This window comes from Anolis carolinensis, chromosome 3, assembly GCF_035594765.1.
Source record: "Anolis carolinensis isolate JA03-04 chromosome 3, rAnoCar3.1.pri, whole genome shotgun sequence".
In the NCBI taxonomy this organism is placed as follows: domain Eukaryota; kingdom Metazoa; phylum Chordata; class Lepidosauria; order Squamata; family Dactyloidae; genus Anolis; species Anolis carolinensis.
In genome coordinates, this window is record NC_085843.1 from 174,038,757 (window position 1) to 174,066,692 (window position 27,936).

General features: G+C 41.0%; 2 protein-coding genes across 3 annotated transcripts in view; both read right to left on the reverse strand.

Moving 5' to 3' along the window:
* The window catches only part of nrg3 (neuregulin 3), a 912,452-nt gene that overhangs the window by 471,838 nt on the left and 412,678 nt on the right, over positions 1-27,936 (reverse strand). The window lies entirely within an intron of this gene.
* Positions 1,917-27,876, reverse strand: LOC134298029 (uncharacterized). Its single transcript, XM_062977410.1, has 2 exons — positions 5,427-27,876; positions 1,917-2,198 (listed from the first exon to the last, which is right to left on the reverse strand). The coding sequence occupies exons 1-2, from the start codon at positions 6,972-6,974 to the stop codon at positions 2,157-2,159; spliced, it is 1,590 nt and encodes a 529-aa protein (XP_062833480.1). The 5' UTR covers positions 6,975-27,876; the 3' UTR covers positions 1,917-2,156.

Genomic DNA, 27,936 nt, shown 5'->3' on the forward strand with positions numbered 1-27,936 from the left:
AGGGTACCCTGAGCCACCTTCTCTCCCTCCCTGTTTCTGTCAGCTGCAGTGGCTACAGGGGGGGCTACTTATCCAAAGTGTCTCTTCCTCCTTCTATGCCAAAAGACCCATGAAGGAGCAAGAGAATAAAGTCTGAATTTCCTCAGATCTAATGTTCACCTTTTTGAATAATTTACTTTGCCAAAATTGTGTATGCATTAGATTTGTGTCATACAGTAATCTAAGTGCTGAGCCAAAACAAATGGAGAAACTGCTTCATACGCATCTGGAGCTGCTATTTAGGGATGTCACCTCAAATTTAATTGCCATTGACTTTGCAGTTTGGTGAGCCACTAGCATTCTTTGGCAGAGAAAGCTCAAGACATTGTAAAACTACATAATTTCATAACATTGAGACAGGGCAATTAAACTGGATTCATACTACAGCATAGATTCACCTCAAGGTTTACTTTTCCATCACTGGAAGCTTTGGTATTCCAACCCTTTTGTTTTTAAAGAAGTAATCCTAAGCATGCAGCAAGTGCAATGTACACCTTTTTTGGCCAAATTACAAAAAGTGCACTTTTTGCTGATGCACATTATATTCGCCAGCAAATGCTTTTTTGGTTTCAGGGTTTTTAAAATTGAGTTGCACATTAGACTCGATGGTGCATAGGACTCAAGTAAATATGGGTATTTTAACTCAGGATGCAGTTACATTAAGTGCCTTTTTCCAGGTTAAACCAGAGCAGTTTATGTGCATTTTCTGGCCACCCACAGACTGATCAGTTCCTACACTGATTTAAATGGTCAGTGTAGGTATGAACCAAGTCTATGAAAGCTTAGGTGACTAACTTCGTTCTCTCGGTTAGTCTCTAAGGTAATTCAATATCCCTTTGCATTCTAGAATTCCAGACTAATATGGATATGTTTTTGAGTATTTTTCTAAATTCCTGTAGAATATCAATAAACTTTATTGTTCTTTGTAAAATAAAATTAATTGGGTAACCAAAAAACTTTTGCTTCATGGAAATACATTTAACTAATTGTTGCTTGCTTGCTTGGTTTCCAAGCTCTGAATATGATCATAGAGAAATCACTAATGCTAGCATAATATTCCAGAATGTGTTATGTAAGAGTCATTCACGTTTAGTTCTTTGCTGTGTCCAAAGATCCTCTCTTCACTTGATAAATGGTATTTCAGTATTTTTCTTCATAGGAACATTTCCTTTCAGAATGGCAGCAGAACCAAATTGGTTTGCATACACACACACACACACACACACACACACACAAACATAAGCCAATGCATCAGACAAGTCTGGTGAGAATTTAAACATCTCTCAGAAAAACAGATAAAACTGATTTATGTTTTTAACTCACACTCAGAGGTGGTCCAACAATGAGGAGGATTAGGCAGTCGCCTGTGGCGCAAAACATACGGGGGCGCAGTCGAGACTGCTTTTTCTGTTGATTTGTTGTAAAACATGATATTTTGGTGCTTAGTTTGTAAAATCTTAATGTAATTTGATGTTTAATAGGCTTTCCCTTAATCCCTCCTTATTATCCAACATTTTCGCTTATCCAACGCTTTTATTTTTCAGTGATTGGTTTGGTGGGGGGGGGGGAATTTTGTTCACCTACACTTGAAAAATACCTAGGGCCGGCTCTGCTCACACTATTGAAATGGGGAAGAATTTTGACTGATGTACAAATCAGTCATATTTTTATTAGCATGTGGATTGGAACACTTCACACTGTGAGCTATTCTACATTTTGCAAAGCAGTACTCAGCTCAAAGCGTGGGTACAAAAATGCACATATAAAGAAAAATATTAATCAGAAATGGTTGTGTCAGAGAAATATGCTTGCAATATATATATATATACATATATGTCAGCTCACCACAGCCGCTCCTGAATGAACACACGAGACTCTTTGTGGTATCACCAGGAACTTTTACTGTAGGAAACATGAACATCAGAAAAGCCAAGAATGGGAGGCTCCGGCCAACCCTCCTTTATATACCCTCCCCCTCATTTGAACAGTCTCTTCCCGCTCAGTAAAACCCCGCGCAAATTCCCCGCCAAGTCCATCAGCCGTTTCTCCTCCGAGTCCTGGGACGCAGGTGTCTTATCAATGTCAGTGACCCTGAAACTCAGAGCCACATCCAGGCTCTAGTAGCAGGGTTCTGACATGGCGTCCTCCTCCCCTTCGTCCTGGAAGGAAAAGATTAAACACAACTATTGTTCTCCGCTGTCCAGAGTTCCTTTATACTTTTTTAACAGGCTGCAATGGAATACCGGGTGTACCTTTCCTAGGTCCTTTGGTAGCCTCAGCTCATAGGTCACTTCGTTTATTCTTTTTGCTACCCTGAATGGCCCTATATAGCGTGGAGCCAATTTCTTGGATGGGAACCCCAATTTCAGGTTTTTTGTGCTCAGCCAAACCAGATCTCCTTCGCCCAATTTGTCCCCCTCTCGGCGCCTACGATCCGCAAAGAGCTTGTACTTCTTTTGTGTTTCCCGCAATGCCTCTACCACGGTGTGCCACCCTTGCTTGATTTTGGCCGGCCATTCCTCGTCGGTCTGGCCCTCCCCTTCCTTCCACTCGGGTAGCCTGGGGAAAGGTGCCACCTCCTGTCCGTATACTATTTCGAATGGGGCACGACCTGTGGCCGAATGTACGGCCCCGTTAAAAGCCATCTCAGCAAACGGAAGAAGGTCCGCCCAATCATCCTGTCTATAATTGGTGTACATCCTTAAGAATTGGCACAGTGTCTGTTGGGTACGTTCGACCCCCCCGTTGGTCGCGGGATGAAAGGCCGAGCTCAGGTTCCTTTCTGCTCCTAACAGCTGTAAGAATTTTCCCCAAAATTTTGCAGTAAATTGGACTCCCCGGTCACTAATTATCTTGTCGGGACACCCATGTAGGCGATATACATGCTTCACATACAAATCAGCAAGTTTTTCAGCTGAAGGAAGTTTTGGCAGAGCCACAAAGTGTGCCTGTTTTGAGAATAGGTCCAATATTGTCCAAATGTATCTGTGGCCTCTGCTGGGGGGTAGTTCGCCTACAAAATCCATGGCTACGCATTCCCATGGCCTCATGGGCTCCACCACCTTCTGCAATAGCCCCTGGGGCTTCCCCGGTGGTGTTTTTCCCTCTGCACATAATTCACACTGCGTGACGTATCCCCTGGCGTCTTTCCTCATTCCGGGCCACCAGCATTGTTTGGCCAACAGTTTAATAGTCCTGGTGGGGCCTAGATGACCCGCACCCTTGTTATCATGGTACTTCCTTAACATTTCTCGTCTTAAACATTCAGGAATATACAATTTCTTATTTACAAACACCAAATCCCCACACAATTCTCCCTTTTCTTTGTTTGTTTGTAACCATTTGTCCATTCCATACGCTCGCTTCAACTCTTCCTCCCATATTTCTCCTCCCCCCGTGGAAATGGCAGTACGTTTGTTTTCTTTGGCCGCTTGTGCTCGAGTTAGTACTGCCAGGCCCCATTGCTTATCAAGAAAAATACTCCCTTCAGATTCCTGAATTCCTCCCCCGTGCTGAGGCATCCGAGAGAGAGCGTCAGCGAGTATATTATGTTTCCCCTGGAAGAATCTGAGTCTGAAATCAAAACGGCTGAAATATTGGGCCCATCTAATTTGCTTCGCTGATAGTTTACGAGGGGATCTTAGATACTGTAAATTTCTATGGTCAGTCCACACCTCAAACGGTGTTCCACTTCCTTCCAGGAAGTGTCTCCAGCACTCTAGTGCTTTTAGAATCGCTAAGGCTTCTCTCTCCCAAATCGGCCAGTTTTTTTCTGTATCGCTAAACTTTTTTGACAGATAGCCACATGGCTTCAGGTTCCCCCCCTCGTCTTTCTGTAGCAGAACTGCCCCATATGCCCGGTCTGACGCATCGCAATGTAATACAAAGGCTTTAGACATATCAGGGTGCTGTAGGACAGGCTCCTCAGTAAAACGCTTTTTAAGGGCTTCGAAAGCTTCCTGGCATTCTATTGTCCAGGTCAGTTTGGCCCCTGGGGCCTTCACTTTGGCTGTTTCTCCCCTACCTTTAGTCTTTAACAAATCCGTTAATGGCAAAGTGAGGCGCGCAAAGTCCTTGATAAATGTTCTATAGAAGTTTGCGAACCCTAGGAAGGATTGCAGCTGCTTCCGTGTTTTGGGGGCTTCCCACCCCCTCACGTCTTCTACCTTCGCAGGGTCCATCGCCACTCCCTGGGAGGAAATCCTATACCCCAGAAAGTCTATCTGGTCTTTATTGAACTCGCACTTGGCAAGCTTCGCATACAGTTTTGCCTCTCTCAACTTTTGCAGGACTTCCCTGACTAGTTCTATGTGTTGCTCCTTAGTCCGAGATACTAACAATATGTCATCTAAAAAAACAAAGACTCCCTTGTACAACAATGGATGCAACACTTCGTTGATTAATTGCATGAACGCGGCGCCTCCGCCGCACAAACCGAAAGGGAGCACACGATAATTGAATAATCCGAATGCACAGGAGAAGGCCGTCTTCCACCTGTCCTCTGGTTTAATCTGCAATTTATGGTACGCTTCAATTAAGTCCAATTTAGTGAATATCTGTCCCTCCGATAACTGGGCGATCAAGTCCTTCACTAAAGGTAGGGGGTATTTATTTCCAGAACTGATTGCATTCAGGCCCCTGTAGTCAATGCAGAGCCTCAGCGTTTGGTCCTTTTTGCGCCTGAACAACACAGGCGCCCCTAGAGGGGAATTTGAAGGCTCTATGAAACCCCTCGCTAGGTTTTTATCAATGTATTTTCTCAGTTCCTCCTTTTCCCTAGCCGACATTGGGTATATTTTTGCCTTAGGAAGCTCTGCTCCTGGGACTAGCTCTATCTTCACTTCAACTCTCCGCTTCGGTGGGAAACTGTCTGCTTCCTTCTCATCAAATACGTCCACAAAATCCCGATACTCTGGGGGTAATTTATCTGCCAGTTCTGCTATCCTGATAGAGTCTTCCTCCCCCCTTTTCCCCGGCTCCCTTTCCACTTCCTGGCTCCCTCCTTCCAATTTCATCCTGAAGATCATGCTCTTATCCTCCCAGTTGATTTGCGGGTTGGCCTGCCCCAGCCATGGCATGCCTAGTATAACATTATAGCTGGCTATTTGTGATATCACAAATGACACCTTTCCTTCCCAACTCCCTATCTTACACTTTACATCTTCGGCACTGTACTTAGCTAATGATCCCGATGCTGTGGATCCGTCCAACTGCGAAAAAGCTATTGGGGATTCTAGGTTCGTTCTTTCGCATCCCAATCCCTCGGCTAATTCAGGGGAGATGATGTTCCTGGAACATCCACAATCCACAAATGCTTTGCAGGTTGCTTGTTTGCTGCCACTTTCCAGCTGAATGGGGACCACTATCATGGCTTTGTCCTGACTTACCAACCCCCCCGAGTGGTGCCTCATCGGTGGTTCTTCCTCGGCGCGTTTCCCTGCCACGGCTCTTGGTTTGGGCGGGCCTCCGCCTTCCCCTTTTCTCTGCCAGCACTCGGCAGCCCTGTGGCCCAAACGGCCGCACACGAAGCAGCCCCTCCTGCTGGTGCTCACGTTCCCTGTCGGCTCCGTTCTCCTCCCGGCTGGGGTTGATCCCTCCTTCCGGCTCCCCTCTTTCATCTGCGGCCGCTGCTGTAGCCCTCCTCGGTGCCTCCTCGCCTGGGCCAGCGATGTCTCGATGCGCCCCGCCAGCTGAATCCATCCGCGCAGTGTGTCAGGCTCATCACGATGCACCGCCCAGGAGAGGATCTCCCGCCTGAGCCCCTCTTTGAAGAGTTCTATCTTTGTCACTGCAGACCATTCCGGCACCTTTTCAGCGAGGCATTGGAACTCCTCCGCATACTCAGATACCGACCTCTGCCCCTGGGAGACGGTCTTCAACTCCTCCCTCGCCCGGATCTGCTCCAGTGGATCTCGGAAACGGGTCTCCAGGGCCCCCATAAAGCGTCGGAGTGACCCCAGACATGGGTCGCGCCGCGCGTGTAGTTGAACGTACCAGCTGGCCGCTCCCCTCTTCAACACTGCACCAATGGCCCGTACCCGGCTGGATTCCGTTCTAAAAGTGTGGGCATTGTCCTCCATATAGCCCCTCACCGTGGTCAGGAAAAAATCCAGTTCAGAGGACTCTCCCCCAAACTCGATCCTTAGTTCCTCTCGTCTCGGTAGGGGTCCCTGTGGTGGCAATCCCCAATCCTCCGCCCGTCGCAAGCCCCCTTGCGGGCCAGTGGGCCCCGCTGCTGCTTCCCTTTGTCCTGTGCCACGCCCGGCATTCGCCAGGGGCACCAGGGTCTCAGTTGGGAGCGTAGCCGGGATTCTCGGAGGCTTTTCCCCTTCGTCGTCACTCTCCTCCACCCGCGTCAGGCTCGTTTGGATCTTGGGCCGGGCACCGGGCTCCTTTCGCATTTCCCTTCCCTTCGGTGCTGGGAGGTCTGCAAAGCCCTGGCTGCTTCCCATGCTCACGTCCCACATTGAGCTAGCCCGGAGTTCCCTTCCTCGCTCCGGCTCCGCCAAAACCGCCAGGCGCTCCATCGCCCTCGACATCACTGCCAGGGTGGTCTCCATCGCCGACATCCTCTCCTCCAGAAACACCATCTTTTGCGGGCCTGGGGAAGGTGAACCTTCCTCTCCTCCGGTGCTATCTCCCCGCACCACTCCGCGCCTCTGGGTTACCCCATTTGGCTGGGCATAAGCGGTGGATGACGCCAGGGCCGCCAGCTGGTGGAACTCAGCGTCCGTCTCGGGAGTGGCCCTTTCCGACCTTCCTCCTCCGGCGCCCAAGAGCTCTTCATCCTCCACTTGCATGTTACACCTCACCGCTACAGCGGGATGGTGTCCGTATTCTTGGCTTAGTGTCAGCTCACCACAGCCGCTCCTGAATGAACACACGAGACTCTTTGTGGTATCACCAGGAACTTTTACTGTAGGAAACATGAACATCAGAAAAGCCAAGAATGGGAGGCTCCGGCCAACCCTCCTTTATATACCCTCCCCCTCATTTGAACAGTCTCTTCCCGCTCAGTAAAACCCCGCGCAAATTCCCCGCCAAGTCCATCAGCCGTTTCTCCTCCGAGTCCTGGGACGCAGGTGTCTTATCAATGTCAGTGACCCTGAAACTCAGAGCCACATCCAGGCTCTAGTAGCAGGGTTCTGACACATATATATATATGACAACATATACCAAAAGAAATGAAAATTTCAGTGCTTGGCTCTTTTTAAAAATGTCTTAGACTAATGCAAATATTTGATGTAACAGATCTGTTAATATGCAAAGCTCATCATAGAGAAATTCATCCAAGCCTAATTGTGATGCTAGACATGAGCAAGATGAGAGAGACTGCAGGGCAAAGAGAGATACTAAGAACATGGGCTGCAATGGTTAATAGGTGGGAAGACACGTTACAGACTATGCCTTTGGATAAGCAGCAGTTCAATCTAGGCCAATCTAAATGTGTCTAAAAATGAAGGAAGAAAGAGAGAAAATGTATATATATATACAGATACACAACAGGAAGTATGTATGAATATGTGAACAAGGACTTTGTGGAGGTTTGGGATACACCATTAAACAAAATGAGACATTTCTGGGGATGCACATCCACATTATGGTCTGATCTTGGGCTACAATTGAAACATTATCTATTCCATCACCCATTTCACTAGAGTTTGCCCCTCCATTCTTCAACAGAATGCTCTTTTTGTTATGATAAGGAAAGCTCTCTACATAGTTACATAAGAATTTGCAAAAGCATGGTGAATCCACACAGACACCCAATACTTCAAATAGTAACTCCTCCAAAATTGTTGTATTTTTAAAATGTTTATTTAACATATCTACTCACATTACTTGATCTTATGAAATACGGTTCCACAGCATTCTGAAACATCTGTTTTTAAACAGAGACTGGATGACCCTCGAGGTCTCTTTCAACTCTATGATACTATAACTGGATGGCTTTCTTCATGTTTGCCTTGCTTTTCTCTTCAGACTGTCATTCACAACAGCTTATGCAAAATTAAGCTTGTCAGCACAGTGATACCTTGACATACGAGTTTAATTTGTTCTGTGACCAAGCCTGTAACTTAATTTGTGTGTATGTGAAAGCAAATTTTCCCACTGATATGTACTGAAACTCGGTCATAGAACAAATTAAGCCCATTTGCCAAGGTCTTTCCTCCCTCCCCCCTCCCTCCCTGAACAGCTCCCTCTTGGGTTCTCTACCACCCTCCTCCCTTTAGGGATAGAGACCGAGAGAAACACCTCCAGTTATCTGTGCCAAGACCCCTCCCTTTTTTCCTCCCTCCCTCTCTCTCTGTGAGCTTGGCCAGCCTTCAGGACCATCTCCAGCTCTTCTTGCTGCTATGGAGCTCTCCACTAGCTCCCTCGCCAGCCTTGTGTGGCCTGCTCTGGGGTCAAGTGACAGTGGAGTCCATTGGTGGGTGGATGCTCTGGCCACTCTCTCTCCACCTGAGTCTCCTGGCATAGCCACCATCCTGGGAGATGATCATAACTCAGATCTGGCTTGCATATGAAATAAAAATGGTACAAACGACGGTTCATAACTCAAAAAGCTTGCAACTTGAGACACTTGTAAGTCAAGGGTCTACTGTATTTGATATGTTACAATTCCATTTCCATGGAGGTAAAAAGCCACATAGAAATGTGTGTGTGCATTGGGGGAGTTAGTCTCTTATAAGTATGACTTTGGCTGCCATCCCATATCCAGTGGGAAAATGAAAACTCAACAGATCTTTACTCTGGAGAAATGGTACCATGGAGAGTCATTCCAAATGACTGGTTCTTTAAGCATTTCATTCTGGGAGACAAAAACAGGCAATTCAACTTTACACAAATATATACAGTCCTTATTCCTTTCGATGTGTGCATATATTATTTGACTGGACAATAAAATTGTGAGAACAACCATATGCTCTCACACACAGTTAGCATTATATTTAACCCATTTGGATTTATCCATTGTTAAAGGAATCCTAATGTCTGAAAATCAATCTCTCATGAACACACACTTCTGATACACTCAATGAAACATTGACTTGAAATTTGTATATTCTACAAAAGCTTCTTGGAGGGGACACAGAAAGTGCCCGGCCATTAACTTCAATTGGTTTACTTATCTTCTTGGTTCCTGTCTACAAGAAATTTCAAAACATATAAATACACTAATTTAATTCCATGGCAAGTATATGGGGCACATAAATAATGGGTAATAGCCTTTTATGGGTCACATATAAACAGATGCTAAGGTTGACCCACTGTGTAAACACATATAAATTAATAACTTGTATTTCAAAAAGAAGAAGAAAAACCTCTCTCTTGACAGAGCTGGCAATATTTTTCCCTCTCTGTTTTTGGCCTCTGATTAATTTTTCACGGGCCTTAAATTTTCCAAACACATAAGAGGAAGATCTGCAACTCACCTTCATTTATGCTAGCACTAACAATGCTGTGGGTATGTATGATTAAACAATATAATCACTGGCTAAGAAACTATGGAAGTGTGCTAGCTATAAATCAGAAAACTCCTTCAGGCTATCGATCTTTGTGTACTTGAAGGCTGGAATGGAGACACATTTCTTTAGAGCAAAGAGAACAGCGACCAGAGCTCCAGAGTTTGAAATGTTCTTAATGTTCAGAGAAAGATGAGATATCAACAACAATAGCAACAATTTTGGGGGAAATAATAGACAGATTTGGTTGTTGTATGTCTTTCGGGCTGTGTGGCCATGTTCCAGAAGTATTTAGGAGAGAATACTTCTGGAACATGGCCACACAGCCCAAAAGACATACAACAACTCTGTGATCCTGGCCATGAAAGCCTTCGACAACACAATAGACAGATTCCATGCATGATTTTCCCCATGGGCCACATTGGTATTTCTCAGTGCACCAGTGATGTTGTTTTGATTCTAACGGGCATTTGGGGACAATGTTGGTATTTAAAAAAACTTCATGGGCTCAAAGGTGATGGAATTGAAATGTGTCTGCAGTCAGTTTTCATTCCTCTTTGGACTACTGTGGGGTAGAAAAATCATGAATAGGCTAAATGGACAGATTAGTCTAATATAAAACTGCTTCCCTTGTGCCTACCTACACTGGTCTTCCCACCACAAATGTCTCATGCCAGGCCTGAATATCTCATTATGGATATATTACATATGCCTTTCTAAGTATTTATTGGGGCTCGTACAAGGTAGGGTATACATAATCTAAAGAATCAGATATAGAAAGCCCTTTTCACTAGAGATGGACATGTGGAAAGCAATATGAATAATGAAATTTCTCTGACCTGCAACAGCTTCATATCCCCTAAAGCACACTCAAATTGCTATTTCTCCCCCTAACTGCAGAGTTTCTCCAGTTGCCTGGAAGCATGGCATAGAACCTGGAATGATTGCACCTATTGGATCCCTGCTGTAGATGTAATCTTTAGGAACTATCTGTCTTGGAATGGAATACCAAGGAAATTCTTTTTTTTCTGTTTGTTCTGGAAACTTGACTAACTTTACTGATCATCAGTATTTGCAATGTGCCTGGAATATACAGTCACCATACAATGATTTAAGATTAAAGACAATGGTCTCTCAACAGCTTTAAAGACTAAGGTAGCTTTTCCTCATTTTTCATCTTATATGATTAGATCCCAGCTCCCATTCCTTCTCCTTCCACTGCTGTCCTACGCCACCCTGAAAAGACAGCAATTATAATTCAACACATCTGAAAGTTTCAACTTGTAAATGGGGCAGAAAAGATAAACAACAAATAGTAGGGAACAGTGAATAGAGATAAAGAGATAACTCACAGGAAGAGACTACAGAAGCACAAAAGGCCATTATTCTTTGTGTATTCAGTGGGCCCTTGATATCCTCTTCAGCACTCATGAATTCCAAGTCCCATTATGTACAATGGTGTAATCAAATGGTATCTCAAATGGAAAACAAAACTTTCCTTTTGGGATTTTTTAATATTAAAGTCATGGTTGGTTGTATCCATGGATGAAAATCCGTAGATATGGAGGACTGAGTGTATCCTTTGAAATAAATGTGATGTCCAACAGAGGACAATACTTACATGCTGGTCTTTAATGTTTTCTACATCCACATGTCTTCACTTTTCCAAAAGGTGAGAGCAACTGAAGGAGCTCTGTTATGACACTCAATATCAAGGGAAGCAAAATCAGTCCTACTATCGATTGCTACTATTGTCATGGTGGCTTCTTGGCTTGCTCATTGGACCTCATCAGATGAACGGGGTAAAGCAAGGCACTGAAAAGGAACCACCAGGCTCAGTTCCCTCCCATCGGGGTCCATCTTCTGTATTCCCATGTTGTTTTCCCCTTCAGATCTATCTTTTCCCACTACCTTTTTGTGTTCTTCAATGAGGAGTGGGGTAACACCCAACTCCTCCAGGAGCATTATCTCAATTTCTCTCCATTGCTGAAACAAAGCCCCATGGAGTCCCAACATAGGTTGCCCGGCATCATGTGCGACTCCATTCTGACAGTGGAGAGAAGCAAGGAGACGGTGCTCCTCTTTCTGTGTCTGATGAGGTCCCTAGTCTCTAACACTTTCTACATCTGAGACATAATGAGGCAAATTTGCAAGCCATGTGAGTATGCCTAATGACAGCCCTTATAAATGTTAAGTATCAATGTTATTTTGCCTTTTGTCTTGCTGCAGTCATTGAAGGAAGGCAATTCTACTCTCAAGGTAATTACTAGGGATAAAAACTGTGCATTGAAATAGCTATGTAATCAGGTACCACACTTCACCAACAGGCTCCTGTTGCTTGTTTCTCTAATCATTGCTAGAAATCCCGAAAACATCCTATAATCCTTATGGACCTTTACAGCATTATTAGCCACAGTTGCCACATCTCTGCCATATCCATGCATATCTGTTCAGCACATTTAGGTCAAAATTACAATAGTGATTCCTAGATGTTTATGTGATGACCAATGTCTGATATATTATTCTTATGAAGACAGGAAAATGTGGCAGTGAAACAAAAAAAGAGCCTGATAATATTCATATTTGGAGTCCAATTCCTAAATCACCATATTTGACTGAAGGACTTGAAGTACTACAGTCCAAAAAAAAAATTCTTCTAAGATCGGGGTGTGTGTGGGGGGGGGGGGGGGAGCTGTTATTGTACTGAATAAAAGAGCCCATATCAAGATGATAATAAATTCCAAACTAGCCCCATGAAACTTTTAACTCCCAAAAAGCAGACCTTTGATATGCCTACTTACTAGGAACTTTTTCAATACCTTAAGCACAATTTAAATTCTATGTATGTGACAAACCACTGAACAGAAATTAGGGAGAGCCCTCTTACATGAGTGACATCTATTAAGAAAAGAAAGCATCTGGTAACCATATCCCCAGAGGATAATATTTTAATTGAGCAATTTACAACCTTCTCATTCGACCTTGAAAATCAGATATCACACCAATTTTCTTAGCTACGAAAAAATGATGAATATACTTAAAAGACGGCATCTATGATTTGTCTGGAATTTTTGTTTGCTTGTTTGTTTTAATGCTTTTGCTGACTTCAGGCATCTCAGAAGTAAATGTATGGATCTCTCTCTATATGCAAGAGTTCTACTATCATTGCCTCTTCCGGTAATAGGTAGGAAGAACACTGGGGGTGGGGTAGGGATTCAAAAATGACAACAGAAGAGTAGTATTATCAGAGTCTATAGAATTAATGCAGTTTGACACCACTTTAACTGTCATGGCTCAGTGCTATGGAATTGTGGGATTTGTTGCTTGGTGAGACACCGGCATTTATTGGAACAGAATGCTAAAGACTAGGCATGTGTGTCAGATTAAAAATGTTTCAAAACTTATTACAAACTGAGGGTTGCTGGCATTTTGTTTCTAAAGTATTTTTAAACTATTGTTAGTAAAAACTTTCATGGTTTTTTTCATTATAGTAATTGCGCAAGTGGGGAAACTTCAGGGGCTCCTTTCTCCCTCATTTTGCAGCTATTTGGGTAAAATTTGCTACAATGGTAGTACACATTTATCACTGTTAGCCCATCAAATTTCAGAATGTTTCACTTATTCACAGATTTTTGGGGAATTTTCAAAATCTTACAAACAACATTTTCAAAAAAAACAAGAGCTATCTCCTTGAATTTTCTACACAATGACACAAGATAACAGGATAATTCCTCCAACTTTCAGAAATATTCATACATTTACTGAATTTAGGAATTTTTAAAAGTTTGGACTAAATGTTTTTTTAAAAAAAAAAATAGCTGCAACAGCTATCTCATTAAATGTCTTTCATATTAACCAACAGAACTTCAATTTAGGGATTTCTTCCCAGCCCAGCACAGATCATTCCACCCTTCTCATTGAAACTCTGGCTGGCTCCTGCTACGGAGGGACAAATCTCTCCCCTTTCCTGATTGGAGCTTTCTGATGCTGAGCAGAATTCTGGGAAATGTAGTTTAGGGCAGGGCCTTTTGAATTTTCCTGCATAGGGCTCTTCGCCTTCACAAAGTACATCTAGGACATCTAGGATGAAATTGTCCCTGCATGAAAGCCTTCACTTGGGTGGTGTTTGTGGAGGAGACTGACAGGAATATATGTTTATGGTGCTCACTAGGAGCCTGCAATGTCAGTGGAGGGAGGACCATGGGTGTCTCCTGCTCAATGGGAACTATAACCTGTTGTGAAGGTGGGAGGCTGTCTGTGAAAGTGGACATGCCGCCACATATACACATACACATTTTCACTTTTATTATATGTATAGATTTACCATACTTGTATCTTGCCTTTCTCAATCCTGAAGGGGACTCAAGGTGGTCTTACAAAGGCAACAATTCAATGCTGCACGTATACATACATCAATTAATAAACAAAAACATTAAAACAAACCAATTAAAACATAATTAAACAATTTAAACACAGTAAAACAAGAATTGAAATTACATGAACTAGGACATATTCCAAGGCCAGTCCAGGTCATCATTAAATTAATTTATAGTCGATTTTTGCACTGCTCCTATTTTTGACCAAAAGTCTGATTCCAAAGCCATGTTGTTGTTTTTTCTCTCTAAAGGCCAGGAGGGAAATTCTGGTGGAAGTCATTCCTTTTAACAGAGTTTGCTATTATCCATGGTATCCAGGCTGTTTCCATGGTAAGTTTAGTAATGTATCCCTCACAGATATGAGGGTGGCACTGTAGAGATAGCTAAATAAGACCATACTATCTCAGCACTATTCCAAAATGGGTTACATTCAGATTAACAATTCTTAATTGATATTTGACTTTTATAGTCACAGTTTGTTTCAAGATGCAGCCTGATTTTGGTATTAGATGCTTTAATGTGTTTTTCAGAAGTTTAGGGACTCCAGTTCTGGAGGATTTACACATAAATATACCCACTATCTACAAAAATAATTGATTCTAGAGACATTGCCTGTTCCCAGGATTAATAGCCCCTTTGTCTCTGAACAATGTAGGTCAATTTAATTATTTATGTGCATAACTTGAAGATCAGAAATAATCAAAATATTCCTTAAACAGTTCAATTGTATAAGATAATAGAGGAAAGGGGACTCTGATCCACATGGCAGGTAAGCAAACCTAAATAAAAACCAAGGAGGATGGCATAACAAAATGTTACAAATATAGTGAAATTTATTATTGGCTGGAATAAAACCTATTATTACCCAGCTACAGTTTCATTTATTGCCATTAATATAACATGGAATGTGAAGTATTTTAAGCCAGTACTGTGTGAAGATTGAAATTGTACAGTATTAGAAAACCTAGACCTGAACAGCATTCTAGTGGAAGGACAATCACTTCTTAGATGTTTATATTTAACAGTAAACTCATTTACGAACAAAACAATCGAGGAAAAGACAGCCCAATGTGTAGGTCTTGTGGTGTAGGATACACTGACAACCTTTAAAAAGAAATGGTGATGATGATGATGATGATGATGATGATGATGACGACGTTGCCCTGGGACGCCCGGATGTTTTTGATGTTTTTTACCATCCTTGTGGGAGGCTTCTCTCATGTCCCTGCATGGAGCTGGAGCTGATAGAGGGAGCTCATCCATGCTCTCCCCAGGTGGGATTTGAACCTGGCAGCCTTCAGGTCAGCAACCCAACCTTCAGGTTACAAGGCTTTACCCCATTACGCTACCAGGGGCTCCTGGGGTAGCCAATGAAAAGGTCTTTTGGGTTATGGTTGCCAGTAGGGTTCTGGCTGGCTGGAGTAGCCACCCCACAGGACCTAAGTGTTTGGGGCAGACTGTACAGGAGAAGATGGTCCTGTAGGTAACCTGTACCCAAACCATGTTAAGGCTTTAAATGTCAAAACCAACACTTTTTAATGTACTTGCTGTGGTTACACAACTTCCAGCTCAGGTTGTGTCTAGACTTACCTAATTAATCCAGGGTACATCTCTCCAGAGCTCCCCAATATGGGAGTGTATTCAGAGCCTTCTGAATGTTCAGATGTGCTAGAGAGAACATTTGGGCTGTTGACGCTGTGTTGCTGATAACAAGCACCTCCTTGTTCCAGGTTTGTTGGTAATCTCAGATTTCCTAGTCACATGGCTGGATACCCTGATGTGAACTCACCAGAAGCAACTTCCCCAGCATGCCTCTACCAGGAAATTGCTTGTGGCTGGCAATACAATGGGCCTGTTGATCCAACTCAATCCAACTGTCTGCAACTCCAAACCTCTGGAAGCTCTGAAGTATATCTAGTTTCTCCTTAAGTTGAATTAATGGCTGAATGATGCTGTAAATCAAGCAATACATCATGTGGACTCCCCACAGCAGATGAGCCTACGTTATGTGGTCCATGTACACATGGTCTCATTTAACCATAAGCACCACAACAGTTATAGGTTATGGTCCTCTTTTTTGAACTTCAAAGAAGCATGCCCCTAGACAGGTATATAATCATGTAAGATATAGGATGTATATGGTCTGTAGCAAGAACTGTTGTTATCTTTGTATTTTAAAGTAAGTTGAACTTCTACCCTTGTTGGGAATGGGGCTAGAATATAATGGCTGTTCATGTTGTTTAACTCATTAAAGTTAACTAGAACATGAACAGTGGACTACGTTGTATTTTCAATGTCAAAGGTTGTGGCCAAATTGTTACAATGTGGAAGAGAGCCTATTCTCACCATAAGCAAAACAGAGCTGATGTACCAAGGCATAGCGTAATGACATCAAAATTGAGCCTGACCAAAAAAAAACCCAAAAAAAACAAAAAACAAAAAGGTCAGACTTTTCTATCTTGCACTATGCTTAAAAGGTAAAGGTTTCCCCTGATGTTAAGTCCAGTCGTGACCAACTATGGGGGTTGGTGCTCATCTCCATTTCTAAGCCGAAGAGCCGGCATTGTCCATAAACACCTCCAAGGTCATGTGGCCGGCATGACTGCATGGAGCACCATTACCTTCCCACAGGAGCGGTACCTATTGATCTACTCACATTTGCATGTTTTCAAACTGCTAGGTTGGCAGGAGCTGGGGCTAATAGCAGGCGCTCTTTCCGCTCCCGGGATTTGAACCTGGGACCTTTTGGTCTGCAAGTTCAGCAGCTCAGCGCTTTAACACACTGTGCCACTATGCTTACTTCGGGATTATTTGGACCTTCCTTTCTCCCCTCCATCATCTGCATTTGTATATAAAATGTAATTTTCTACAAATAGGCCACAGCCTAGTTCTACCTGTTCCTATATCTCATAACGGATTCAAAATGTATTTTTAAAAAATAACACCTATTCTCCAACTTGAATTTATTATGTTTCATTTTCTCTCACATACACCCACACAATATTTTGAAATGTTAATCATTTCTTCCAGCAGCATGAGCAGGTACACTTAGCTGTGCACCTGTGGTAGAACTCTGCAAAATATAGTACACAAAAATCCACCTCTTCTTACAACTAGTGCACAAGCCATGAAATAAAAAATTGCTAGCCATAGGCATGTGATGAAAGTCCTGATTGGTCATTAAAGTATGTGGAGAAATGAATGCAATGTAGTCTCTTCTCTCCCTCCTATCTAGGATTCCATGCTATGTTGGATCATTTTCTGTAGCTTATGTAGGAATGTGAATATATAATCCTGCTGATTCCAACATTTTATGCAGTCTGATTGTCTCACCACAATGAGAGTCTGCATTGCAAGTACTTGGCATCCCCTTCAACAGATCTTGTCTCTGCCACAAGAGGAACACTTTTCCCCATCAAGGTATTGCAAAATATACTTTGCATAAAGCTCCTGTTGTTTCACAAAATAGTTTATTTTCTCTTTGTTAAGATATGTGCATGTGTAAGCTTGTTCCCCCTCTCTTTCTCATTTCTCTCTCTCTCTCTCACACACACACACACACACACTCACACAGAGCAAACACAACACAACAGGATTGATCATAAAAACTCAATCAAGTTTCCCCAGTGTTATTGCAGTTTTTTACGGCTTTATTTAATAAAGAAATGTCTATCATGTTGTCCAGTACAATGCATTTTGAAGAACAGTTTGTGGAGATGTGCATTTCCCCCCATCTAAGATCATCACCTCCACCAGTAACAGCAATAATAATAATAGTAATAATAATAATAATTTTATTTTTATACCCCTCCCCATCTCCCTGAGGGGACTCGGGGCGGCTTATATGGGACCAAGCCCAGGCAATAAGCAATATAAAACACAACAATAAAAACAAATCATAAACAAATAAGCAACCTTACTGCCTTGAGGCAGTTCATGTTATGGACATAATTTTTGATATTTTCCAACTCAGCCTCATGAAGATGGACCAAATCAAGATGCACATCCCCAAACATAGAGGGTATGTCCAAAGTTATTTATGGGCGGTGAAAAACACACTGTTGATGAGCTTCCATGGTCTAATTCATACTTATATGTCTTCATTATACTCATGTAATAAAAATGGGCCATCTCCTCCAAGTAGAGAGACACTTTTGTTATGTTTTACAAATACACATTTAATACATTGCATGTGTCATCTTACAAAACTCCATATGAATTACTGCCCCATCCTCATATACTAAAATAAATTAGCATGCATACATGAGAGAGTACTCTGAAAAGTTAATTGGTGCTACAATTGAATTTTTCATTGGCACATTCAGGCTCCAAAACTTCAGTATTTCATGTCTGTTTTAAAAGCAGCAGGATCTCATTTTAATGTCACAAAACCCAGCATATATTTTTTTGATGGTACAGGCAGGTAAGGTGGGTGGGTGGAGATATATACCGTCAGCAGTGAAAATGGAGCAAGGTCCTCCTGGAGCAGAGTATGAATATCTCACTGACTAAAATGCAGCTTATTATAAGATTTATTGGGGACTTTATCTTTGCTGGTTTTACTTATCTATCCATCTTGCATGAAGAATGACAGGCTTTAACTTTGCACTTTATCTAAAATTCATGAAGTCTGGTTTCAAGGAACATGTTGCATACATCACTGCTGTCTCATTCATTTGCACTTGGCTAAGAAATACTCCATGGTGCTATTGCTGCAGAACTAGATGACTCATCAAGACTGGATTTACCCATGCTGCAAGATATGGTGGCGGAGTCCTCAAGTGCTGCATTTTTAAGATTTCAGGTGTCACCTTAAAAATATTCCTATGCAAATGCATAATTATAGCTTGCCATAAGTATGCCTCCAAGAGATCATAGTTCAGTTAGGACAAAAATCCGCATATATATTAATATTCTACATTCTTGCACATACATAATTAATCTACAATTGCATGCTTCTGAAGCAGTCTATTAGAAATCTAACAATTAACAATTTTCTTTAAACAAACTCATATAGTTTCATTGGAACCAGACATGTGAAAATCTATTTGTCTTGTTTTTATTGTATTTCTCAGTAACCATCAGCATTCTTATCCTGTACAGATTCTTCAATATTCTGAAACACTTCTTTGCCTTTCAATAGCGTGCACAATTGTCACACACATTTTAATTAACACAAGCATCTTCATGAATTTTCAGGCAATGGTGTGCGTTTTTCAAATATATGCATGCAGTTCCTCAAACATAAACATGGCTCAATGTACTTTTTTGGGAAGTTTATAAATTCAAGACAAGATGCACTTGTGTCAAGAATATTTTTCTGAGGAAATGAGAACCTATAACAGAAACTTCTATTTCACATGTGATTTTTAATAGTCTTTTACATGTGTATAAAGAATATTAATTCACACACTTGTGAAGTTATTGACAGACACCATTCAACTTTATACTTGCATATTATTCACATGGCATGTGTATGACCTCATATAGAGTTTTATAGGCCTACAATTCCATTTGGGTGTGGTGTAAACTGAATTCATATAGAAGTGAATCACTTCTTCAATTTTTATCATGCAATCATGCAAACTCTACTTTATGCAGAAACAAGTCCTAGAAGATCTTGACACGGGAAATGTTACTAGGTCTGCCTGGGTTATTATAAATATGAACAGGATGTATGCTTATGTGCTTTCAGGTCACCTGCCAAGCAGTACAATTGTTTTTAAATGCTGCTCTGCTGTCAAAAACATTATGAAATTTTATAATTAAAATAAATTGCAAATGAGAAGCCAAAATATTTGCTGACAAGAAATATTTGAGGAAGAAAAATGGGATGCAAATACTACTACTACTACTACTACTACTACTAATAATAATAATAATAATAAAGTAATAGAGAAAAATAAGGGAAGTAAGCAGAATAATTTGTGTAGCAATACCATCTAATTCTCAAAATAACAACAAATAAAACAGGATGGAATTGAACTCATCAGATAGCTACTTAACATGGTATGAAAGGGTCCTCAGTCTCTTCCTCTTTCCCACTTTCTTTTAGGATTGCCACATACATACACAACTACTGCACATGTTACAAAACTCCTCAGACCTTACTATGCAGGTTTTGAGGGACAAAAAGAAGTCTTTGTTAATGTAAGTAATGCACACCTATATATACGAAACAAACTCTGTTAAAACTCTGCTTTAAAAATCTGCATAAATTGGGAGGTAAGTTCAGTATATATCATGTATAAAATATATGCAATGTTGTGGGCACATACACTGATGGAGGCTGTGATCAATGTGAGGAATAATTCAGCACCCAAAGAGATAGGAAGCCATCCTCCAGAGCAGTTGAAACTGAACAATGATAGCTGATAGTTAACAGTTCTCCATAGCATCAATTAATACTACATACATTTTAGATAAAATGAATGTATGTTTATCAGATTAGAAACTGTAATATGTCAATTCTACAGCTGTACACTAGACCAGATTTCAGATTTCCTGCCTAGTTACAAATCAGATGGTATATATCTGGATTTAGGGCTCCTGGTGGCACAGTGCATTAAAGCGCTGAGCTGCTGAACTTGCAAACCAAAAGGTGCCAGGTTCAAATCCCAGGAGCGGAATGAGCGCCCATTGTTAGTCCCAGCTCCTGTCAACCTAGCAGTTCGAAAACATGCAAATGTGAGTAGATCAATAGGTACCGCTCCAGCAGGAAGATAACGGCGCTCCATGCAGTCATGCCAGCCACATGACCTTGGAGGTGTCTATGGACAACATCGGCTCTTCGGCTTAGAAATGGAGATGAGCATCAACCCCCAGAATCGGTCACGACTGGACTTAATGTCAGGGGAAAACCTTTACCCTTTATATATAGCATTAATATTTCTACAGGCAGTCCCCAAGTTAGGTTCTGCAGGTTTGTTTTTAAGATGAATTTGTATGTAAATTGATACTGATAATTGGATTTTGGAAAATTTGGTTTGTTGTGGAAACAAGGCTTGGTGATAGAGCTTGAGACACCCTTTCCCCATGATGACTTTTTCAGGAGTAAATTTCCCTTCTTTGGGATAAATTACTCTCACTTCCTGTTTTTTCATCCCCATTCTTAACTATGAGTCATTTGTAAGTCACATGTTTATAACTCAGGGACAGCCTGTATAGTGTTAATATTATATTTGTAAATAACTTCCAACTTGTAGGAACATTTTAAAGGATATTTCAGACATGCAAGTCTACCATACATCATATCTACCATACATCTAGATCCAGTTGATTGAATGGAAACTTCAAATGCAATCACCCATTGAGAATCAAAGGTTTTTTTCTTCATATCACACTTCTCAGCTGTAGTTTTCAAGACTAAATATTTGAAGGCCACAAATAAAACCCAAAAATGATATTTACATTTCTGAAATTGATTTGGGTCAAAATAAAAATCCTCTAATATGCAAGTCCTTCAGCAGGGCTTATTTTCTAAGTGCATCGTGCAGTTATCCATAGGTTTTAATTTGCCAAATTTCAGTCACACTTGGATCTGACTGTCTAATGTCTTAACTGCTGCTTAATTATAAAGGACAAGATATGCTTTGACATCTTAAAGACTAAAACATTAATTGTGCCACGAACTTTCATAACGTATAGCTGCAGGCTGCAATAACGCAATCATTTAAGATACTTGAAGGTGATTATGATAGATGGATAATTTTGCATGACAGACACACATTAATCCCACCAACAGGCAAGCAGGTTTTTTGGAAGCTTTTTTTCCCTCAGAAATCACTGCACAAACCTTGTGACGATAATGTGAGGAGCACTCATTCCATGGAGTGCCCATAGGATAGATAACAATAATGAGCATCTTCAGTTCTCAGAGCATCTTCAGTTCTAGTTTAATCCATGGGTTTGTAACAAATATTTTGTGTTTATATATGAATGTTTATTAGGGTTGAGCAAATTTTTCGTTAGTCCGTTAAATTTGTTTAAAATTCGGTTCGAAAGCACTTTTGAAGTGATTTTTGAAACATCTGCTCACTGCCTTCCAAATATTACGAATTTGAATCAAAAAGTACCTTTTTTTGTCTGTTTCTGATGTCTTCGGATGTAGCTGTAGCCCCTCTGAGAGGAGAAGCCATGTTGGCATGCCTCTCAGCCAATCAGAGCGAATGGAAGAGGGACAGAGAGGCGGGGCCATCGTTCTGCTAGCATTTTTAAAAAATGTTGTTTCAATATTCCCCAAAAATCAGTGGATGGATCAAACATTATAAAACTTGATAGGCAAAGAGTGGTTAATTTTTGCTTCCATTCTGGCAAATTTCATCACAATAGCTTTCAAAATGCAGGAGAACGAAGTCTCTGAACTTTCACCATTTATTTAAGTGGAAGTGAAGCAAGTCGCCATTGCCAACAAAAAAACCTCAATTTCCCAGAAGCCTTGCAGTAAGCCAATCAGAGCGAAAGGAAGAGGGACAGAGAGGCGGGGCCATCGTTCTACTAGCATTTTTAAAAAATGTTGTTTCAAAATTCCCCAAAAATCAGTGGATGGGTCAAACATTATGAAACTTGATAGGCAAAGAGTGGTTAATTTTTGCTTCCATTCTGGCAAATTTCGTCACAATAGCTTTCAAAACGCAGGAGAACAAAGCCTCTGAATTTTCACCATTTATAAAAGCATTGGGCTGAAGCAGACGGTTCTCCAATAGTACTATGCCCACTTTAAAACTACAATTTCCAGATTTCTCAGGCCCTCTCTCCTCTTAACATTCCCCACCCCCTTTTGCCCTCACTTAGAATTATATAGTCATTGAACAGCAGAGTTGGAAGAGACCTCGTGGGCCATCCAGTCCAACCCCATTCTGCCAAGAAGCAGGAAATCTCATTCAAAGCACCCCCAACAGATGGCCATTCAGCCTCTGCTTAAAAGCCTCCAAAGAAGGAGCCTCCACCACAGTCCAGGGCAGAGAGTTCCACAGCTGAACAGCTCACAGTGAGGAAGTTCTTCCTAATGTTCAGGTGAAATCTCCTTTCCTGTAGTTTGAAGCCATTGTTCCATTGTGTCCTAGTCTGCAGGTCAGCAGAAAACAAGCTTGCTCCCTCCTCTCTATGACTTCCCCTCACATATTTATACATCATGTTTCCTCTCAGCCTTCTTTTCTGCAGGCTAAACATGCCCATTTCTTTAAGCCGCTCCTCATAGGGCTTGTTCTCCAGACCCTAGATCATTTTAGTTGCCCTCCTCTGACCATCTTGACCAAACTTTCATACGGTATGTGAATTATTGGAAGGTATGAGAAGTTTAGAGAGAGAGAGAGGGAGGGAGAGAGGGAGGGAGGGAGGGGAGGTTTGAGTGTTGGATTCCGATTGTGGCTTGATTCTCCACTCAGCCACTCATTTGGGCAAGTCACACACTCTCAGCCCCAGAAAAGCCAATGAAACAGGAAATAGCACTTTCTAACCAGGAACTGATTTCTTTATTCAGAGGCTGATGGCCATCTGTCAGGAATGATTTGATGGTGTACTATGATTTCTGTTCCTGGGTGATAAATGTCATTTCCTAATTGGTTCTGTCATAGAAACATGGCAAAATCTATGACACTGCCTGAACTTTGTCTTTGTGCAAGCGACATGGAACACATTATGTTTTCCTGAGTCCACCAATTTAACAAAGTTTCAGCCACAAAAACAAAGTTTCTGAAGTAGAACAATGACTTTCACAGTAAAGAAACCCAATGAAACAGGAAATAAGACTTTCAAACCAGGAACAGATTTCTTCAATTATTAAAAAATGGTTTATTATAAAAGCTATGAAAATTCACCAAAAATCAGAGGATAAGGGTTAAATGTGTTCTACCACTGTACCAAGTTTGAAGAAGATATCTCAAAAAATGAGGGTGGGAGAGTTCTGTAAAGTTTTCCCCCAGTGCTGTTTTTGGCCACTGCGCATGCACATCCGCCATTAACGAATTACTTTTGAAATTAACGAATTTTTGTTAAATTTCAAAATTTTTGAAGGCAAAATTTGGAAATGACATCAGAAATGAAACGCTAGCGCCCCCTACTTTTGAAGCGAGTTTAGAATCAATTTTTTCATGGATCACTCAAGCCTAGTGTTTATATATTGTGTTTATATATATTTCTTTTCCCATTCCCACAGAATACTAATTCAAACATTATTCTGGAAACAGATTGACATTTTCTCTATTTTTTTGGTAAATCAAAATTGGGGGAAGGGATTGATGCATTTGACATTGATGAAAGCAATCATTTCATACTGACTATTGCAAGAAGTATATCTCACCATTACACTTCACAATTTTTGAGACTCACATGTTTTTGACAAATGACATACACAGAAATGTTTCAAAATGTAAATGCATTTGATGTATGCAGCTGAAAATAACATGCTACAATCCATTTTTTCATTGGGGAGAAAGTGTAAAAGAGGTAGAACATGTTAATAACTTATGTTTTTTAAATAGTGAGGGAATTCCTATGCACAACTCCTTTTACCAAAGTCTTACAAATCAATATGAATCCAAAATGTGAAGAACATGAAGGTGGGTTAGGGGAAAACTCAGTATTATCAAGATTTAGATCTGAACTCTATTGATAGTCATAAAGAGACTAGAACACGGAATTGATAGTCTGATGTCTGGTAGACATTTAGGTAAGTCACATTGCTGTAATCAGTCTACTTTAACTGGGGCAACTGGGTTCATACTAGAGATTTTTTTCATCTCTAGCACTTGGTTTTTTTAAGAACTGGTTTGAGACCTTACAAATAAGCAAGATTCAAGATTTACCCTGTTTCCCCGAAAATAAGACATCCCCTGAAAATAAGACCTAGTAGAGGTTTTGCTGAATTGCTAAATATAAGGCCTCCCCTGAAAGTAAGACCTAGCAAAGTTTTTGTTTGGAAGCATGCCCGCCAAACAGAACACCAGAGCTTGCAGGATCGGTAAATGTACATACCATAGAGTGTTGTGCATGGAAATAATGATAGTAACAAGACATTCTTGATAGGATTCATAGTTTATCTGGTTATGCTGGTTTGTGATGACAACTATTGTACTCCATATAATAAATGTTCATTTTTTTGTTCAACAATAAATGTGAACTATTCTTCATGGAAAAATAAGGCATCCCCTGAAAATAAGACCTAGCACATCTTTGGGAGCAAAAAATAATATAAGTCACTGTCTTATTTTCGGGGAAACACGGTGCCAATGACTTTCACATGTCTGTATCTTATTTTTTTGCACAGATTACAAAAGTGAGGTAATAATCCTTCCACTTCTGAGTCCATTCAGCACATTTTTATCACACCCAGATCAATATCTCATTGATACATGTTCTGTCAAGAAATCTGTAATGTTATATTCTTCCTCCATTCAGTAATAATAATTGATTTAATGCTTTAAGCTTGAAAGCTATGGCAACACATATGATGATTTATAAACTAAATGGGCCATTGTTTTAAATAAGTTTGTATTAGGTGTCAGAAAGAGTGCAGTTTGGTAAGGCTGTATTCCTTTGGCACTGTTTTGGAGCAGCACATTAAGCTGGCTCATAAGCAACTTAGAGAAAAAGTAGTGGCCACAATTTATGATTATTACCATCCATGCAATACCCTTAATTGCCTAGAGGTTTTGGCAGTGCAAGCAGGGATGCCAAGTGTGATTCATCTTCTGACAAGGAAATTGTTATTTTCAGACATTCTAGGAAGGTAAATGCTTTTCTGTCCTTATGCCTAAGGGTATGTGAAATCCCTCCCTCTATAAATATGTCTCCTTTGGTGCACTGTAAATTCTATTATTGGAATATCTCAATAATTTCAAGGTCATTTGAATTATCACAGCACAGGTGTTTCATTTTCTTTTAAAGTCCAGTCTGGGTGCCCAAGCATTTTCTTAAACAGACATGGGCAGTGCTGCTATGTCTTTATTGCGTGTGCATAAAATCCAGGATAAATAAGATGGAAATCCATTTCTAGGATTTAAAGGAGGGATTGCAATATTCAAGAGGGCAGAGAGTGTGGATTGGTGAACTGCCAGTTTTCTATCATTCCAGCAGAGGCCATTCAACCTTTTTAATGGCCAGAGAAAGAGCTATGCAGCAAGGAAATCCTAGTAAGAGTTCAGTGGGCAATAAAGTGAGAAGCAGGATTGTGAAGTATAGATGAAGAACAGCTTGGGACAATGGGTAAGAGATAAAATGTAAAGCAAGAAGACTAAATCAGCATGATTTGTTAAGGCAAAGGTAGGAAGAACACATATGAGGAAATTCAATCAATATATGAAAACCCTTTCTGGAAATGGCTACATGATTGAAAATCAACGTGCAACAAGTGGGGTGCATTAGCCCCACCTTCTCCTTCACACAACACATTCTGCTTGTGGAAAATAACAGTCTGAAAAGGAAAGTCTCTACTCTGAATAAATGTTTGCCATGTAATGAGTAGTTCTACTTTTACAGGATTCCCAAAACAGCATAAAATTATTTTGTCAAAGGCTTTCATGGCTGGAATCAATGGGCTGCTGAGTTTTTTGGGCTGTATGGCCATGTTCCAGTAGCAATTCTATTGGGACATGGCCATACAGCCCAAAAAACTCACAGCAACCTATGCATGAAATTCCTTTGCATATGGGAGACTCTCCTCTCAAAACAAATAAAGAGGGAGAGGATGGAGATTTTAAATGGCTGCATTACGTTTGTTACCACCTCAATAATGCTGATCAAATGTGACCAGAATCTATTGTGCATATATCAAAATGCTGAGGCAAAAAATAGGTAGTTGCTAAGGGGCAAAAAATAGGTAGTCAATGATAAAGATGAAAAAGGAAGATTTGTGGAACTGTCAAGGAAACACAAAGTTTCTAAGTAGAGGGTAGGAATCATGCAGTCTTCCAGATGTTGCTAGATTGCAAATCCCAACAGTCCTAACCAGCATAATCAATGGTAAGAAATATTATATGTTTCAGTTCAACAACATCTGGAGAGAGTCAGGATTCCCATGTCTGATTTTGAACTTAGAAAGAAAAACGCTCTGGCAGCAGCTAGCTTGTGCTGTCATATCAGGATTTTGTCTTGAAAGCCATGATCGACCAAGGGTGAATACACAGTGTGCATTTGAGGGCTGTGTGAAACTGAATTTCACAAAGTAATTTAAAGTAAGCAGCAAATTCTTTGACTGCAGGCTTCTAGTTTTCTTTTACTGGACCAGTTGAAATTGGGTTCTGGCAGCCAGCCGTGTGGATATCACTTTGGTCATATTACTGTCTAAAATGCTCTCAGTGCTTTAGCTATGTGGTTCCTAATATTGCTGTCATTCAGAGAACAATGCAGGGCAGAAAACTGCAACACAGTTGGAAGAGATCGGCTGAAATGGAAGGTTCACTGCTAACCTTGTCTCAGGATACAATTACCGGTGACCAAGACAGGGCAATACAATGTAATCAGAGGCAGAGAATTGTAGGTGATTTATGTCTATGCTATAGAAAGGTAACCAAAGCTGCTCCAAGAAAGGAGTGTGGAGGCACTCTAGTGTTCAGAACACATCTGTGATGCTCAGTCAGCTTGACTCAGATGAGATGATTTTGACTGTAAGAAATAATAGAAAGAATAGGTGGGCAGTGACTGAATTAGAAAGCAAGCTGTTTGTACTTGACTTACTCAGGTTGCTATTTTGGGAGAAACGTGGTTATTTTTGTTTGTTTTGGACTGAGGAGATGGCTACAAGTTGTGAAAAACATAAGAAAACATATAGATGAATGATTTTGGTTTACATCATTTGCACATTCAATGGCAACTCCAAGGTCACCATGCATAGCTCCGTTATTGGGGTGGAGAGAGAGATATAAAGATTGTTCTAAAGCAAATATGTAACTCAATATATTAGCTTTCAATTTGTGGATTTCCAACCATGTAAAAATGAAACAAAAGCTAAGATGATGTAAGCAGATTTATTTGAGTGTATGCCCACTTAGTACATTAAGACTTACAGTAGAGTCTCACTTATCCAACATAAACGGGCCAGCAGAATGTTGGATAAGCGA